Raw genomic sequence first — 20,224 nt, forward strand, 5'->3', positions numbered from 1 at the left:
CAAGTCACTCTGCATCCTCCTCACAGTTCACACTGCCACCCAGCTTTGTGTCATCTGCAAATTTGCTAATGTTACTTTTAATCCCTTCATCTAAATCATGAATGTTTATTGTAAATAGCTGCGGACCCAGCACCGAGCCTTGGGGTACCACACTAGTCACTGCCTGCCATTCTAAAAGGGACTCGTTAATCCCTACTCTTTGTTTCCTGTCTGTCAACCAATGTTCTATCTATGTCAGTACCCTACCCCCAATACCATGTGGTCTAATTTTGCCCACTAATCTCCTATGTGGGACCTTATCAAATGCTTTCTGAAAGTCCAGGTACACTACATCCACTGGCTCTTGCTTGTCCATTTTCCTAGTTACATCCTCAAAAAATTCCAGAAGATTGGTCAAGCATAATTTCCCCTTCGTAAATCCATGCTGACTCGGACCGATCCTGTTACTGCTATCCAAATGTGGCGCTATTTCATCCTTTATAATTGACTCCAGCATCTTCCCCACCACCATTTGTACATCCTAGAATCCTTTGCATCTATGGGACTCCCTATGCATATGAACCTGCTTGTATATTTACGCATGCTGAAGGCAAATGGGTCGATATATCCCTGCAGAAACACTGCCATTTGATAAATAGCTATTTGTGGAAATGAGGCTATTGTGAACCACACAGATCACAGTCTTCCGTCAGATAGAATTTCAACTGTTCTAGCAGTCCAAACTTCTTTAAAATGAAAGACTCTTGTAACTGAAGCCAAGCTCTCCTGTCGTTACCAGTAATAATGTGCGAGAAGAAACAGTACTGTGGAGATTTCAGTTACAGCTTAAACTAACTAACTGTAGTATTCCTTTGGCATTATTTCATTGAAATAACTTGCTTATCATTAGTCAGAGAGCTGTACAGTACAATAACAGGCCCTTCAGCCCACCTTGTCCATACTGTGCTAGCCCCATTTACCTGCATGGGCCCCATTTCTCTCCAACTCTTCCTACCTACATATCTGTCCAAATATGCATTAAAAGTTACAATTGTATCCGCATGTCATTAAATGTGTAATTCTATTATTTCATGAGCCTAGTCTTATTCTCAGTGTCTATGATGAGTGTCTGTGTTTAACAGGCCATTGTTTACATAAACCCTTCAAGATTCATCAAAACTTCATATTACAAATCAAAAATCACAGGAAATGTTTTAAAAGTATTAGGAGCGTTTTCAAAAAGATATGATGTGAACCATAGAAAATGTTTTATTTTAATTATCAACAGAACAGACATTTTATTGCCAATTCCATAAATGCCCTTGAGAATCTGGCGAGCCGACTTCTTGAGCCACTGCATTTAGTGTCTTGTTGATAGTTCCACAGGAAGGGAAGTTCTAGGACTACATTCCCATGTAAGTGAAGAATCGTGAAGGTGTTCTCCAGCAGAAGAGACGAGTTCCATGGAAGGGAAGCTTGAGTTTAGTGGTGATAGAAGATGTGGTTGGAGAAACCTTGATGAAAAGCAGTGCTTCTTGTAGATTGTGATGGAAGTGAATGGTCAACTTGGTGAGTGGTTCACTATTCAAGTGGGCTTCTTAGTTCTGAATCACATCAAACATCTTGACTGTTGTTGGAACACCACTCATCCACCCAGTGGATTATATTCCCAACACGTCAATCATCGCAGAATGCCCAGTTTCTGATTTGTTCTGATTTGTTCTTGCAGACACAGGATACATATTAAAAAATCAATTCCCAATAATAACATTTTGTGAATACGACTTAGAATTACTCAATTATTCATTCAAATGACAATATTAGGATATTTCTAATACTACAGAGGGTAAATGAAAGTCCACAAGACTGATAATCTCCTCAAGTTTGTCCTTTTGGTCATAGAGTACAACATGCCTCGATCAACGGTCCGCTTGCTGCACATTATCGATTACAAATTGATTGATTGTGGTCACTTTTGTTCAATTACACTTCAAAAATAAGTCAACAACTTTTTTCTTTTGAAGTAACATCATGATTCTCGATCTCTGCCGAAAACCTCAGCACACGTATGAGAAGGGGAAAGAGTAGTCCAGAAATTCCGTATTTAACACGTCTCAAACTGTCAACTCCACAGTTTATAATACTGCTTCCACGCCTGTGAACGATTGTCATAATACTGCTCAAAATTGCACTGCACTTAACAGCTATTCGATTAATATAATTTCTTGTAAAAATATCCATTATATAAAAAATACAGATAAAAACAAGTTTTATATCAAAAAATATTTTAAGAAACTATTCCAGTCGCAAAAAACACAGCTAAATGTTAAAATATGGTAACCATTAATGTATTGGCAAAAGTCGGTCAGATTGAAAAGTCAGCTATTTGGTACCAAGCTACCTTGCCTCACAAAGCAAACTTGTTCTTATTTCTGCCTCTTTGTAAACACCACTCCGTCTTAATAAAAGTGAAAAGATTTCCTATTCCAATAATCCCCTCGTCAACGATCACACCTGTAGTAGGAGCAAAACTTGACGGACACTAAGGGCCTCAGAGACTGTTCCATCGAAATCCGTCCCTTCACTTACGCGAGACATTTTTGTCTTGACATTCTCAACACCGATATTTGAAATGAGCATTTGCCCGACGTACTATTTTGCATCGTATTTACTGTCGAAACCATTGAAACCATGCTCTGGTGAACAGAACGATGGTTAATAAACTAATCTCCATCAGATCAGACACAACAGTATGTCCCAATCTGATATGCTGCCTGTCCTTATTCTCCAGAGATGCTACGTGACCTACTGACTTACTCTAGCACCTTTTTTTATTGAAAACCAGCAACTGCAGTTCCTTGCGTCTAGCCTTGAGAAACATAACATTAGGGATGGGGGTAGATATTCATCCCTCCTCATGTGGACAAAACAGAAGTGGGTGACCTCGATGGAAACAAATCACAAAAAGTACAACATTAAGCATTCAGCGCAGGTGAACAAGGCCAAACCTCTCTCCTGATGGGCACTGCATGACAAATACAAACAAAAATAATATCTCAATACCACACATTTTGTATTCAAAACTCCTCGATGTGTGAATCGGCTCCTTGGTACACTGAAACTTAGTGAGGCTATCTGGCAATGCACCAGCTTCACTTGTGAATTCACCCTGCTTCTCAACTCCAGTCACTATCAATACATCTAACATGCATCTTTATAGTATCTGGAATTGACCAACTAATTGGAGCAAATTTCAACCTAGCCTCTGCTCCCAAATGTACATGTGTTCAGATCAACAAGTCACATGACTTCCCATAGTGACCGTAATTTTCTATTTTATGTCTTATATTATCAACGGTCATGGGAGTACTTGAATAGAGAAGCTCTTCTGATTGTCATTGCATACACATACAACTGACCAGGAAGGAAAGGTACAGGAGCACAAGATTAAGGTTCACAGCACCAAGGTCTTGTTGACATATTAGTGGAAGGAGTTGATCAACAACAGAAAATGGAGCCTCTAACACACAAGTGTTCAGAAAACTAAGGTTCCACTAAATTATAACATTTGGGACTCTTCCGCTTGGCTGAAAGATGTTCTGTAGAAAGATTTGTTTGTGTAATACTGAACACGATGGATTTGATCCTCCACAGAGTTCTCACGGGCCTGCTTTAGCTGAACATTCTTCCTTGGACTTGCATAAACATACATCTCAGATCCCATTTTTCTTTGGCTTCTTGGTGTCCATTGCTTTGTCAGCTGCTTTTCTCCAGAAACATGGAAGAACTGCAGAATATAAACTGGCTGTTTATTGGAAAGCTGTATTAAAAAGATTGTCAGCTCGACATAAGTATCAGTCATGGCTTTGGAAGGTCATTGCGAATGCAGTAGGCAGCCAGGCTTACAGTTCATTACACAATGCATTGACTAAAGCCTAATGCTCAAACTACAAATTCAGGAACAGAATCATCAGCCGTGAGGTCCAGAGAGGAATATTTGCTCGTTCGTTTGACGATGAATGTCTCCTTTGTTGAACTGTATTGCTCGGCAAAGCAGCGATTACAACAATCCCCTTCCTCACTCAGGTGACAGCCGAATGTGTAGCTCTGGGCAGTGTCCTGGCCAAGGGTGGCTATCTCCAGAAAGTCCTTCTGGTAAAGACGGATATCATCCAAGCTCTGGCTGTGCCGGTCTGAGGAGGTCTTTGGTTTTCTGCACACAGGCTGTGTATGAATAAAAGGCATAGATGAGTCAACATTTCATTCACACCATGACCATGCTCTCATCTCACTGTTACCATCGGGGGGCAGGTACAGGAAGCTGAAAACTATGACTACCAGGTTCAAGAATACCTTCTTCCCAGTAAATATCTCTTGGCAGTGCACAACACTAACCTCAGCAACAATGATATTCTATAGGCTGTGTTTTTGGTTGCACTCCCGACTTTGGTTTTGCACTATTATGTTCACCCGGTATTACTGATTATTAATTTATTGTACTATTCATTATTGTATATTTATTGTGTTAAGCCTGTAAATCTGCAACCAGAAAGAATTTCATTGTTCCATTGCCGGTATATATAACAATAACACACCAGTGGCACAGTGGCGCAGCTGGTAGAGCCGATGCCTCACAGCAGCAGAGTCCGGGTTCGAGTCTGACCTTGGGTGCTGTCTGTGTGGAGTTTGCACTCTCTCCCTGTGGCCGCGTGGGTAATCTCTGGGTGGTCTGGGTTCCTCCGACATCACTAAGAAGTGCTGTTTTGCAGGTTAATTGGCCTCTGTAAAATTGCCCGCAGTGTTTAGGGAGTTAATGAGAAAGTGGAATGGCAGAACTAGTATGAACGGGTGATTGATAGTCAATGTGGATTTGGCGGGCCAATGGGCCTGTTTCCATGCTGTACCTCTAAACTAAGCTAAATTCTTGACTCAAAGGACTGCTATACCTGAAACAATCTGGTTACACTGAAAGTTTCTATCACCTCACTCTCTGCAAAACAAATGCTGCAAAATACATGAAATGTTGACAGGGAACTCCTGACTGGTGTATGTATCTTAGAATAAATTTGATCTGAAGCATTTAAAATGCGATTCCACAACAAAAGTAAATTAAAAAATGGCCTTGTCAGGTAAGCTTGAACACTGGGAACAGATTATTTCAGGTAGATGTTGAGGCTTTCTCTGCCTGCAGCACAAAGCTGTCGTTACACAAGAGGGTATAAGATGTCTGTCGGGGTAATGTCGGGGAGGAATGTCTATGCAGAGTAAATCAATGAGGATGGATTACACAGTGGGGTTCAAATCATCTGGTATGAGAACTCTCTGCGTGGCCCTGAGACTATCTTACATAATACAATGCCTTAACCTTTAAGATCTTCTTTAAATTACTAAACTTGCTCTGTAACCTCTGAAACACTTTACTTTACACTAGACTTTATATATAAGGCGCAGAAACAGGCCGTTCGGCCTACCAAATCCACACCGACCAGTGATCACCTCGAACACATTAGCATTTTCCTACACACTAGGGACAATTTACAATTTGTAATCAAAGCTAATTAATCTCGAAACCTGTAGGTCTTTTGAGCGTGGGAGGAAACTGGAGCACCCAGAGAAAACCCATGAGTTCTGTGAGAAAACACAAACTCAATACAGACTACCTGTAGTCAGGCTCGAACCTGGGTCTCTGGTGCTGTCAGGCAGCAACTCTGCCGCTCTGCCACTATGCCGCACTTCTGCATGCAACACAGATTTATAACACAAAGAAAAATGCAAAATCACATTAATGCAAAAAGATTAAATTGTTTTTTACACAAATGGAATGTTTCCGATAGGGTTCCTTCCGCTGCATTGAATTGAGAACATTAATAGTCCATTAATTGTCTGAAAACAGTGACCAATTTCTGAAATGTTTGCGACCGGTTTCTGGAGGGTTAACGATGCATAAATATCATGGGAGAGCTGAGAATGGGAGGCGATTCAATGTGCCTGAAGTCCTAACTCAATTTGACAGACGTAGGTGGAGGGTAGGGATTAAGTTAATTGTTACAGGCAGTAAAACCATAAACACATGTCTTAAAGCATTGCAAAATAGAAATCTGAGAATGTTCTTCCTGTTCTGTAGCAGGATTCACTGGAGTTGTGTAAAAGTGACATTAGTCCGCTGGTGAGATTTGCCTGGAAGATAATTCTGGAGGAGCTCACACACTGCAGAGGTTGCGAAGTAAGCTGCAGTTCTCAGGACCTTGGTTCAGATGGTCACTTTTAGAAAACTAACATAGCTTCCAATATGGTGTCTCTATGATGAAGTCACACAGCATGGAAACAGGCCCTTTGACCCAACATCAACGTCGACCAAGATGGCTCGTCTAAGCTCGTCCTATTTGCCCATGTTTGGACCATACCCCTCTCAACCTTTCCAATCCATGTACTTGTTCAAATATCTTTTAAATGTTATTGTACCAACGTCTTCTACTTCCTATGGAAGCTTGTTCATACCCACTACCCTCGATATGAAAAGGTTGCACCTCGGGTTCCTATCTAATCTTTCCCCTCTCATTTTAAACCCCTAGTTATAGATTTCCCTACCCTGGGTAAAAATACTTTTTGCATTCACCCTATCTATTCCCCTCATGATTCTATACACCTCTGTTACATCACCCCTCAGTCTCCTGCACTCCAAGGAATAAAGTCCTCGCCTCTCCAACCTCTCACTACAGCTCAGGTCCTCAAGTCCTGGCGACATGCTCGTAAATCTTCTCTGCACTCTTTCCAGTAGCAGGGTGACCAAAACGAGTCAGTGGTACATTTTGCTCTCTCATTACACCGCGGACTTCTATAAAGCAGTGTTTCTTTAGAGCAAAGCTTCGCTCAAAAGCAAAATAAATTCCTGTTCGTGACACAGCTTCCACACTTAAAAGATATTTTGTGTCTTTGACAGGACTTGTCTGCCTTTGAGTGAATCAGAATATTAAAGGATTCTAGATCTGACAGGATCGGTCCCAAAGCAGGAAATTGCTTTGCCTCTCTAGGCCTGACCCCTGCCTCGAGCAACTGAATAAATCACTGCTGGAGACACCAGCTCTGACTCCCACTTTGGCTGAGCTACAATGGAACAAGCAGTGCTCAAAGGAAGCGGGACATTAAAATACATATTTACATAGATTGGAAGGGTTTTCGGGGCTATGGGAAAACTGCAGGCAAATGGGACTGGCTGAGTAGTCCAACCTTTTTCCCCATGGTGAGAGTTGCAAAGTTTAAAGGAGATGCTGAAGGCAAGTATTTTTCACACACAGAGGATGGGAGTGCACGGGATGCGTTGCCAGGGGTGGTGGCAGAGGCAGATACGATAGCGGGATTCAAAAGGTTTTAGACAGGAACATAGATATGCAGGGAATGGAGGGATATGGATTATGTCACCACCCCACTCATGGACCCATACCAATTTGCATACAGAGCCAACAGGTCAGTTGAGGACACCGTCAACTTAGCAACTCATCACATTCTGAACCACCTGGAGTCCGCAAACACATATGCCCGCAACCTGTTCATGGATTTCAGCTCTGCATTTAATACAATAAACCCGGCCAAACTGTTCAATAAATTACTGGACATGAACATTGACCCATGCATCTGTCACTGGATTCACAGCTTTCTCTGGAACAGGCAACAGAGGGTGAGGATCAACAATAACACATCCTCCCCTCTGTTCCTCAGTACAGGCACACCCCAAGGCTGTGTTCTCTCACCCTGGCTATTCTCCCTTTACACAAACCAGCTCACATCCCACCACAGCTGCTGTCAACCTGTACAAGTACGCGGACGACTCAACCATCATAGGATTCATCACCAACAACCAAGAAACTGAATACCGTGCACAGGTCAACCAAGCAGTGACCTGGTGCACAGACCATGATCTCTTACTCAACTCATCAAAAACAAAAGAACTCATCATCGACCCAAGACGCCAGCCATCCCCCAAAACTCCTGTGCTCATTAAAGGTGAATCCATCTCCATCACTGACACATTCAAACTCCTTGGAACCCACATCAGCAACAACCTCAAATGGAGGACAAACGCAGACCACATCTATGGAAAAGCCCAGCAAAGACTTTTCCATCCGACAGCTCAGGAAGTTCAGAGTAAGGTCTCATCTCATGCTCTGCTTCTATACAGCCATCATCGAAAGCATCCTCACTTCATCCATCACAGTCTGGTTCGGCAGTCTCGACTCACTCTCCCGGAAGAAATTACAGCGCATCATCAATAGAGCATCCAAAATTATTGGCTTACCCCTACCATCCCTTGAATCACTTTACCACAAACAGACACTACACAGAGCCCGCAAGATCATTTCTGATCCCACTCACCCTGCACACTATGCCTTTCAGCTACTGCCCTCTGGGAGGCGTTACAGGACAATTGCCTCCAAAACAAACCGCTTCAAAAACAGTTTCATTCCCACTGCAATTAACATTTTAAACTCTGTACGGTGAGGAATAAGAATAAGCATGGCCCTTATGTATTATGTAATGTGTCTGTCTGTATGTATATCTATGTTATATGTTTAATGTTTGATGAAATGTTGGAACCTGTACCGAGCTGTACTGATAACAAATTCCACCAGCCTGGCTGTGTGGTCATTAAAATACAATACAAATGTGCAGGTAGATAAGAGTTGGTCTTGGTGTTGTGTTTGGCTCAGACATTGTGAGCTGAAGGGCTTGTTCCTGTGCAGTACTGCTCTATGTTCTACTGTGTATAACTTGGTCAGCATGGATAATATGGCCCAAGGGGCCTGTTTCCATGCTATACAGCACAAGGCTATGTCCTGGAGAAATGAAAACCTTTAGGGTGAAAACAGAACAATTCCACATGCTCATTGCCCATTCCTGAACACAATATTTTCCTTTTATTTCCCCTTCCTGAAATCCCCTTCTACCTATATCACTCCCTTTGGCTTTACATTTCCGTCTTCTCCTTATCTGACACAATTTAGTTTCCTTTTCACCTCCAGCCTTTGTCACTTACTCCGTCCATCTGACAATCATATCCCACACCTGTATCCACCTACCACTTGCCAGGTTTTGTCCCTACCCCAGCTCTCTGTTTCAGCTTTCTTCCCGTGACTCCATCAGTCCAAAGAAGGGTCCCTATCAGAAATGTTATCCATCCATTTCCCGCCACATATGCTGCCTGACTTGCTGAGTTCTTCCAGCATGTTGTGTTTCGCTGAAGATTCCAATACCTGCATTTTCTTCTTACCAATTAATCTTCTAACATTGCTTTTTCAAATATTTCTGTTTACAAACAGAATGCTCATTGCCTACAAAATGTTTCTCTTTAACAAATGAAGAACAGGTTCCCATATCTGGAGACACAAGGAACTGCAGATATCTTAGTTAAAGTGTCATGAAGCTGTGCAGCACAGTAACAGGCCCATGTCCATGTCCATGCCAACCAAGCTGGCATACCGGGTTAGTCTCATCTTTCCATTGGGACATGGAAAGGACAGGTTTGGAGGGATATGGACTAAGCGCAGGCAGGTGGGACTAGTGTAGCTGGGACATGTTGGCCAGTGTGGGCAAGTTGGGCCAAAGGGCCTTTATCCACACTGTGTCACTCTTTGACTCTATCTGCCTGCACCGGGCCCATAACCCTCTAAAGTCTTCCTCTCCATTTATTTGCCAAGTTGCAATTGTATCCACTTAAGGATTCCCTTAGCAGCTCATTCTAGATACAGACTACCTTCTGAGTGAAAACGTTGCCCCCGTAGTCACTCTTAAATCTTATCCTTCTCACCTTAAGCCAATCATTTTAGAATTGTCTACCCTGGGGAAAAAGACTGAGCGTTCACTTTCTCCATGCCCCTCACGATCTTGTACACCTCAATAAGGTCACCCCCATCTTCCTATGCTCCTAAGAAAAAAAAAATCACAGCCTCCCCAACCTGTCCCACTAACCCAAGCCAGCAAACCCAGGTAACATCCTGGTGAATGCCCTCTGCACCCTTTTCAACTGAATGACTCAGTCCATTAAAGAAGACATCCCATCAATCACACAGATAATGTTACACACATCTTTCGCAAACTCTGGGCCGGGACACAATTGCATGTTGCAGAAATGTCATTCTGTTATGCATAAAAGTGCTCGGGTCGAGGTAGAATTTCCCGCCCATATTGGTTCATGTTGGAAGATATTATTATGAAGCAGACATGCATTGAGAACATGGGACATTCCTGGCTGCAGACTCACCTGTGGTAACGAATCTATGCTTTGACCATAAAGTCGCACCACTGTTTCTGAAGAACTAGACGTTGAGGAACTCAGCTCACGTACAATTAATCCTGCGCAAATGAAATAGATTTGATTAAAATATTGCATGACCTTCTCCAAACACAAGCTGGGCTGCTGACTGAACCATCATTAATTTGTCTTTCCATTGTTGCATGAACAATAGATAATAATGAATCAGAGTACAGGAGGGGAGATTAAAAAACAGATTGAAATTGTGCGAGAACAACAATCTTGTTCTCAACGTCAACAAGACCATGGAGCTGATTGTTGACTTCAGAAGAGGAAAGCCAGGGATCCACGAACCAGTCTTCATTGATAGGATGGCGGTGGAGAGAGTCAACAGTTTAAAGTTCCTGGGTTTGCATATCTCTGAGGATCTGTCCTTAAACACTGCACAGCATTATTCTTAGCAAATATGTTCTTCAATGGTAGACAAAAATGCTGGAGAAGGCAGCATCTATGGAGCGAAGGAAATAGGCAACGTTTCAGGCCGAAACCTTCTTCCGACCCGAAACGTTGCCTTCGGCCCGAAACGTTGCCTCTTTCCTTCGCTCCATAGATGCTGCCTCACCCGCTGAGTTTCTCCTGCAATTTTGTCTACCATCGATTCTCCAGCATCTCCAGTTCCTTCTTAAACATGTTCTTCTATGAACTGTGTTTTTGTTTACAGTGCAAACTTCATTTTCCACCACTATGTTTACCTAATATTACTGTTTATTAATATATTGTTTTATATCTTAATGTCTTAAACTTAAATCACGTCTCTAATCTGCCATCCGGCAGAAGGTATAGAATTTTGAAAGCATCGTCTCTGGGCAATGAGGATCAGGAAAGGCTTCCTCCCCGCTGTTATCAAGCTTCTGAACGGTCCCTCCATAAGTCAGGGTACTGTTCAATTCACCCTCATTCAAATTGCGGACATTGGACTTTGCCTCTGAAACTGATGCACTACAATTCTGAGAATTACAGTATATTCTACATTCTGTAACTTTCGCTTTGCCCTACTTATTGCACTTGAGTTTGCCTTGACGGTATTTATCGTAAGTATGGTATATCTGATCGATTTGGATAGCATGCAAAATAAAGCTTTTCAATATACCTTGGAACTCATGCCAATAACAAGCCCAAAACTAAACCTACAATATGTACCATTTGCCAATTTGGATATCATCACCCTTATGGTCTGCTCTTCAATTTCACCCTGTGCTTCTCATAATCCCTCAGCAGAACCCACTTGCTGCTTGGTTCTTGGTTCTTGGTTACTTGGTCCTCCAAAATATTCCAACTGGAATTTAAAATAAAGGTGGTGAAGGGAGGGATTAAGCCAGAAAGGGTTATTGGGAAGAAAGTGCTACTTTAAATTTAGTTGCATCTGGTTGGGTAACTATAGTTTGGTGGAGATTATTCCATGCTTCAATTGTGCGTGGGAAGAACGAATTGCTGTACACATCTGTCTTTGTAGCTGGGAGCACAAATTGGATCGAATGCCCTCGTCTGCTCCTAATTGGTTTGGGGTTGGTGCAGGTCTTGTGATCTATGTCTAGCTGATCATTTAACATTTTGTAAAAACAGGTCAAACGGTGAGCTTCACGTCTGTCTTGGAGAGGGTTCCATCCCAGAGAATTCAGAACTTTGGTGACACTCGCTTCTCTCTCATAGGTGTTAGTAACAAATCGAGCGGCCTGTCTTTGGACACGTTCGATGGATGAAATGTTTTTATCTGTGTATGGGTCCCAAGCTGCAACTGCGTAGTCCAAATGAGGTCGAACGAGGGTGAAATACAGCTTCTCCTTGACAGAAGCTGAACAATGATGAAAGTTGCGCCTCAGGAAGTTTAGGACACCTGTTGCTTTCACTGGTGCATGATGAGTCTGACCATTCCAACACAGATCATTTTGTATTTTGATGCCAAGATACTTGGTTTGTTTGGATTCTTCAAGGGTGACACCAAGTATGTTGTAGGATGTGACGCCTGGATTCCTCTTTCTGGTGACATGCATGGTTTCACATTTGGAAGGGTTGAACTGCATGCCCCATTGTTGTGACCACTCGACCATAGTATCGAGATCCTTTTGGAGAGCATCTTCATCATCAGTTGACTTAATTGGACGGTACAGCAAACAATCATCAGCGAATAGTCTGGTCGTACTTGCGACGTTTTCATGGATGTCATTTATGTAAAGCAAAAATAGGTGTGGGCCAAGTACTGTGCCCTGTGGTGTACCACTCAACACTGGATGCCAATTGGAGCTCTTTCCATTCACACACACACGCTGAAGACGTTTTGTCAGGAAACTGGAAATCCATCGTTTCGTGTTGGAACGAATACCATAGAAGTCAAGCTTCCGAAGCAATATCTGGTGTGGGATGACATCAAATGCTTTAGAAAAGTCCAGCACAACTAAATCCATGATGACGTTACTGTCAAGGTGCTTGGCCAGGTCATTTGTCGTCAGGATAAGCTGAGACTCGCATGATCTATGCCTCCTAAATGCATTTTGGTTGTCGGCCAGAATATTATGTTTGCTCACGTGACGCATCAGATTACTATCAATGATATGCTCCAGCAATTTGCAGCAAGTACTTGTTAGTGAGACAGGATGATAATTCGCTGGGTTGGTGGTTGAACCCTTCTTAAAGAGAGGAGTGATGTTGGCCTTCCTCCAATCCAGCGGAACATCGCCCGAGTCAAGCGATTGTTGAAAAATGAACTGCAAAACTGGAGCCAGTTCTTCGGCTGCGATCTTGAGGGCTTGATTCTGTATCTGATCTGGTCCAATTGCTTTTGTGGTATTAATGTTGAGCAATAACTTCTTGACACCTTCAACCTCAATTTTAATAGCAGGCATATCAGCATATGGGCTGGGCGGAAGGACTGGAAATGATGAAGGCTCCACATCTTCCCGGGTGAAAACGTGTTGAAATTGGTTTGCAAGAGCTTCTGCTTTCGCCTGGTCCTCAGTGATCAGACAGTTGTTCACTTTAAGCATCTGGACACCAGTGTTGTCTGTCTGTCTGGATTTCACATATCTCCAAAAAGCCTTGGGTTGCTCTCCCCCAAGAATAGAGGAAACATGTTCCAACCTCTGTTCCCATTTCCTACATGGACTGCAACAACTGGTTCTTCCCATTCCTTCTTCTCGGGGCCCAGAAGACGCCCTTAACCATAGCATCAGGTAGGCAACTCAGTTTTCGGGACTCTTGTTCTAAACTGCAGAGAGCAGTGCCTGTTCCCCATAACTCTGCTATCCCTTGTGATAACTACATTTCTCCTTTATCCTCTCTCCATCTCCCCACTCAAATGGCTCCCCGCGCTATGGTGCTAAGGACAGTTTATACCTCCTCCTTGCAGATGAACAGTACAGCACAATGCTTTGACCCACAATGTCCATGCCCAACATGATGCCAATTTAAACTAATCTCTGCCGACACATATCCCCTGCATATCATTATGCCATCTAAAAGCTTCTTAAATACCACTATCATATCTGCCTACACCACCATCCTCGGCAGCGTGTTCCAGGCACCCACCACTCTCTGTGTACAAGAACTTGCCCCGCACTTCCTCTTTAAACTTCTCCCCTCTCACCTTAAAGCAATGCCCTTTAGTCATAGACAGTTCCACCCTGGAAAATACGTTCTGACTGTTGACCTGATTAATGCCCCTCATAATTTTATATACTTTTATAATTTCCCATACTTCTGTTAGTCCTACACTTGTTCACCAGTGAGAGTTTCAGCATTAATAAAGTAGCAATTGTCTGGCATCTGCTCACCAGAATGTCCGTTCAGCTGCTGTGACATCAGCATCTCCTCGGTGATGTGAATACACATGTCCGCACTAACGTCAGGAGTCAGCTCGTTCATCTGCACCAGGTCCTTGGGATCATCAACCAGCATTTCTATTTCTAGGGTTAAAAACAAGAAATTTAGTGCCAGCACAACTCCAGTGATCTACTTTGCAGCACGACTATTTCACATGGGATTGGAGAAAGGGTTTGCATTTTCCCAGCCAAAGCTAGTTTGGATGGTGCAGTCTGCTACTAAACAGCCAGCCCTTTCCAATCCGGGCAATTCAATTTGAAAATGCCAAACACTGAAATTATATGAAATCAAAATTTATTATTTGGGGCTAGTCATGGGGTCATACAGCACGTCAACAGGCCCTTTGGCCTAACTCGTCCATGCTGACCAAGATGCCCCATCTAAGCTAGTCCCATTTGGCCCATATCCCTCTAAACCTTTCCTACCCACATACCTGTTCAAATATCTTTGAAATGTTGTCATTGTACCTGCCTGAACCAGCAGTTCGTTCCATATACCCACTATCCTCTCAAAAAGGTGGCCTCAGGTTCCGATCAATTCTTTCCCCTCTCACTTTAAACCTGTTCGCTCTAGTTCTTGATTCCCCAACTCTGGGAAAAGACTCAGTATATTCCCCTTGATCGCTTCATGATTTTACACATCTTTGTGAGATCACCCCTCAGCTTCTTGCACTCCAAGGAATAAAGCCCTAGGCTGCCCGATCGCTCTCTACAGGCAAGGCCCTCAAGTCCTGGGAACATCGAGGCAACATCCTCGTATGTCTTCTCTGCACTTGTTCCGGTATCATGGCATGCTCGCCGGTAGCAGGATCAGTTTGTTCCACTATTACATTAACTCTGCTGGCTAAGTGAATGTAAAGACGTATCTTAAATTTTACCGTCCCACTTCCTGCGGATGTGTTTCTGACTCCCAGACTAAGAAGAAGCCACACATGGAATTCGAGATCTTTAAATTTAATATAACCTACCCTAATTCGACTCTAACGTTTAAAGAAAGGTCTTGACCCAAAATCAGACACTTACCACCTATTGCTAACTGCCCACACAGCAAGGAATTAACATGTTATTTGAGGTTTTATAGACTGGTCAGCATTTAAAAAAATATATTGAATTATGTTTGGTGCATTCATACACCATGTAATAATTCTGAATTTCAATCTAACATTTGACCATTTCTTCCAATATCATATGAAAAAACAGCCATTGAAATGCTGCAGAAGTCCCTTCCTGAACAAAGTGTGAGGAGATCCATCCTTGGCCAGAAGCAGTAAAACACACACAAGGCAGCCACAGATACAGAAGGCAAGATCCATCAGCCAACACCCAGCCACAGCAACAGCATGAGCAACAAAAGATACATCTCTCCTCCTGTCAGGGTGAAGAGAGTAGACCTCAAGCCTGTTCCACCATTTAATACAATCGGGGATGACCATAAGTCTCCTACTCTGCCAGTTCTCTATCTATCACTTTCCCCTACATCAATTAAATTTTATCTAGCCTCCCTTCAAATACTTGTCATGACCCAGTTTCCACCTTTCACCAGGCCAGAGAATTCCAGAGATTCACCACCCTTAGCAAAAATAAAATTTGGCATATCTGTTTTAAAATGAGTGGCCCATTATCTTGCACTCCCCCTCTTGTCTAGTCATAGAAATAATTCTGCATTTGATGTGACAAAGTTAACTTGACATCATGCTTTCAAATGTCTCCAGTCAATAGGAATACAACATCATGGTCTGAAGAAGGGTCCTGACCAGAAATGTTGTCCATCCATTCCCTCCCCAGATGCTGCCTGACCCATTGAGTTCCTCCAGCATTTTGTGTTGGGCAACATAACAGGATGGGCTGAATGAGCGGAGGTTTAACTTTGCTGAGGAGATGAAGAATTGATGGGAATGGCTATGTGAAGGCTGATTGAACCCTGCGGCAGTCTCAGCTAGATGAAATATTGGACGCATCCTCTCCTGGGGGAGATTAGAACCAAAATTCATGAGAGTGACAGTGAAGCTTAAATCAGAATTTGATTGGAAATGGAGCTCCCAAGATCAGAACTGGAGGATGAGACCAAGACGGAAAGAGGCAAGAAGAGTCCCTCCACCACCGGCATGCAGTGGCTGTCGTTAGCACCACCTACAAGTGCACGGTAGTTACTCACCAAGGCTACTCTGAGCACCTCTGACACCTGGTCTCCGTCACCCAGAGGGACATGGGCTTCAGGTGCACGGAGGGTCAACACCACAACCTGTAGGTTCCATCCAAGTCACACATCGTCCCAACTTGGAAATGTGTCGCCAGCCTTCATCGTCTCTGGGCCTGAACCCTATCCGATGGCACCATGGGAGCACCATCACCAGGTCCAGAAGGCACCTCACCACCACGTTGTTATGAACAATTAGGGGTTGGGATTAAATGCTGGCCTTGCCAGTGATGGAGACATCCCACAAAGAACGCACGTGTTGAGAGAAGGGTAATTGGCTTGGTATTGAAACAAATCAGCGTTAAAGAGTGAATACAATGATAGGGGTGACCAGATAACTGATAAAGATGGAGACAGTTGCCTTTCCTACCCTTGTCTTTAAAGGTTCTGGTCTCAACAGAGCTCTCGCCAAATGGTGACCAAGTTGTCATCAAGTAGTTTGCTGATGAAAAATCTTCAAACTGAAACTTCGACATTGGTCTGTTTTTGGGCAGTTCTATCTGGTATGTTTAGAGTTTTCCTCTCCTGGTTTTCTCAGAATAAAGTCTGCATTAAAACAGGATATCACTGTGGCTGGTGCCTCAATCACTATGAAGGCGACTGCTCCAATTAGGACCTTACAAAGCCAGGTGCGAGCAAAATGGGAAAGGAATGTTAACATTAGGGTGAGTGTGCTGTATTGGAACCATCATGGGAAGAGGTGGGGAGAATAGAGCTGATGGGTGTGGAAGGTCAGGCAACATCACGTATAAACACAATGAACTAAGGGTTGTGGGGAGTGGTGGATCGAAAACTAACTGGAACAAAGGAGTAGTCAAGGGAGCCCGGCCAATTTCCCCCACCCTTGTCCTGAGTCCCATTTTCCTTTAGGGAACCCCTTGGATTGTTCTTAATGTTAAAGATGCTATATAAATGCAGGTTTATAAAACACATAGTCATAGTCATGTATGTGGACTTTCATAAAACCTTTGACAAAGTCCCACACAAGAGATTAGTGTGCAAAATTAATAACCGTTAGACTAGGTAACCATAATAGTGCAGATCTGAAGTCCGTAGTGCAACCAGAGGCACACACCATAGAGTCACTTCCCTTAAACGACCATCCCAGGTCCAACAAAGGAGATTCGTGAGCAAAATTAGAGCACGTGGTATTGGGGGCAGGGTATTGACATGGATAGAGAACCCTAGTTACTTACAATATATATATTAACGATTTTAGAAGAGGGAATTAAATGTGATATCTCCAAGTTTGCAGATGACACACTTAGCTGGGTGGCAGTGTGAGCTGCGATGAAGATGAAATGACGATGTAGGGTGACCTGGATAGGTTACGATGCGTGGCAGATGCAGTATAATGTGAATACATGTTAGGTTATCCACTTTGGTGGCAAGAACAGGAAGGCAGATTATTATCTGAATAGTGTCAGATTAGGAAAAGGGGAGGTGCAACGCAACCTGGGTGTGCTTGTACATTAGTCACTGAAAGTAAGCATGCAGGTACAGCAGGCAGTGAAGAAGGCTAATGGCTTGTTGGCCTTCATTGCGAGAGGAGTTGCGTTTAGGAGCAAAGAGGTCCTACTGCAGTTGTACAGGGCCCTGGTGAGACCGCACCTGAAGTATTGTGTGCAATTTTGGTCTCCTAATTTTAGGAAGGACATTATTGCAGCTTAGGTTCACCAGGTTAATTTGCAGGATGGCGGGGCTGATATATGAAAGAACGGGTCGACTGGGCTTGTATTCACTGGAATTCAGAAGGATGAGAGGATATCTTAAAGAAACATATAAAATTCTTAAAAGATTGGACAAGCTAGATGCAGGAAAAATGTTTCCGATGTTGGGGGAGTCCAGATCCAGGGGTCACAGTTTAAAAATAAGGGGTAGACCATTTAGCTCTGAGATAAGGAAAAGCTTTCTCACCCAGAGAGTTGTGAATCTGTGGAATTCTCTACCACAGAAGGCAGTGAAGGCCAATTCACTGGATTTTTACAAGAGAGAGTTAGATTTAGCTCTTAGTGTGAAAGGAATCAAGGGATATGGGTGAAAAAGCCAGAACGGGGTACTGATTTTAGATGATCAGCCATGATCATATTGAATGGCGGTACAGGGCCAAATGGCCTACTCCTGCACTTATTTTTCTATGTTTCTATGTTTCTAGAGCCATACAGCATGGTAACTGGTCCTTTGACCCATTGTTAGAGAGATTCACTGTTAGAGAACCCAAGTTGGCATATTGGTCCCTTGGTCCTGCATTTGGCACATAGCCTTCTTAACTCTTCCTATCCATATATTTGTCCAAATGTATTTTATGAAACTGCAGTCAGATCAGTTTTTATTCCTTTTGATTTGATTCTTGCTCGGATTCAGAGACGCTGCATTTTAGCCCCCATTACTCCATTGGGAATGAAAAAGAAAAAAAATCACATAAATAAAGAATCTTTCCTAAATTCATCATCCCATGAGGAAGACATTTCTGAACAGCCATTACTGCTGTAACGTGGAGCAATGCAGTAGACAGGAGCACAATAACGTTCAGCAACGACAGGAAGATGATCAGTGACATCATGGTGAGTGGTCAGGATAAGGGGATTACTCCCTATATTGGATCATCAGAGAAGTCGGCACGTGAGGCCTTTTATATTCACTTAGAGGGCTGTCTAACCTCAGCTCAATCTCCTAATTGACTGAGGCCGCCTCCACCAACTTCCAGAGCACTGCTCTGAAATGCCAGCCCAGGTTATAGATCTCCGAGGACAATATCGGACTTCCCGGAGTTCCTTCGGCAGATCGTATGTTGATCCAGATTCCAGCACCTGAACTCTCTTGTGTCACCTTCTAATTTTCCATTCGGTTTCTCGTAGAGAATCTCCTCCCTATATAAGATAACCCTTTTGAGGAAATTAAATTGATAAACAACTGATAAACTAATAGACAACTCTCCAGTTCAGCCTGCGACCCACCAATACACTGTATCAGATACACAGTAAACATTAAAGTCCTGGAGATTAGTGCAGGACAGAAAGATCTGGGAGTCCAGCATCATAGTTCCCTAATAGTGAAGGCGGCATTTGTCACACTTGCCTTCAATGGAAAGGGTATGGAGTACCAAAGTTGGTGCATCATGATGCAGCTGTAAAAGCCGTTGGTGAGACAACAGGATTGGAAAGCTGAACCCTTCCACATGTCATAGAGTCATAGAGCATGGAATCAGTCCTTGGCCTTTGGCGTGTTTCACCACGCTATGTAATAAATAAAAAAATCCCAGACATCGCCTTTAAACTTTAAAAGATATAAAGTGCTGAAGTAACTCAGGGGGTTAAGCAGCATCTCCTGAGAAAGTGGATTAGCAGCATTTCATATCGGGACCTTTCAATTCCAGGAAGCCGGCCCGAAACATTGCTTGTTCATGTTCTCCAGAGATACTGTCTGACCTGCTGAGTTTTCTTTTTGTAAACCAGCATCTGCAGTTCCTCGTGTCTCTTTGAAACTTTACTTTGTTTTAAGAACAATTGCTTATACAACACATGTATGTTACAAAAGAATTACAAATTTATTCTTTAAAAAGTATATTGTTGCAAAAAAAAACAAAAAACAGTAAACCAAAAATAAATCTCAGTGGAAAACATACATCAAGATCAAAGCTATTCAGATGTCAAGATGACCATCCTCCTCCACCATGGTGTTGATGGAGGGCCATACTTAAGGGTGATTCAGGCCAATTATTCCACCCCCGCTTTCTCAGAGAACATTTCTGCTGAGTGGTGTCACTCAACAAAGTGACTGGTCCCACGGTCTGTTCAGAGTGTAATGAAGCAAAAGCCATTATCCTTGCTCCTTTGGAGATATGTAGAACAGAACATGTCACACCATTCTTGACAAATAAAGAGTCGTGCAAAAGGCAAATTCTATCTCTTCCATTCTCAAAGCGAG

General features: G+C 43.0%; 1 protein-coding gene across 1 annotated transcript in view; it reads right to left on the bottom strand.

Moving 5' to 3' along the window:
* Positions 1-1,225: 1,225 nt before the first annotated feature.
* frmd6 (FERM domain containing 6) overlaps positions 1,226-20,224 on the bottom strand; it is a 118,818-nt gene continuing 99,819 nt past the window's right edge. The window contains exons 12-14 of the mRNA XM_033027331.1: positions 14,053-14,184; positions 10,235-10,326; positions 1,226-4,203 (exon numbers count right to left, since the gene is read on the bottom strand). Of these exons, the coding sequence (XP_032883222.1) occupies positions 3,922-4,203; positions 10,235-10,326; positions 14,053-14,184 (506 nt within the window). The 3' untranslated portion in view covers positions 1,226-3,921. The remainder of the gene's footprint in view (positions 4,204-10,234; positions 10,327-14,052; positions 14,185-20,224) is intronic.

The sequence above is a fragment of the Amblyraja radiata genome, chromosome 9 (assembly GCF_010909765.2).
Source record: "Amblyraja radiata isolate CabotCenter1 chromosome 9, sAmbRad1.1.pri, whole genome shotgun sequence".
In the NCBI taxonomy this organism is placed as follows: Eukaryota; Metazoa; Chordata; class Chondrichthyes; order Rajiformes; family Rajidae; genus Amblyraja; species Amblyraja radiata.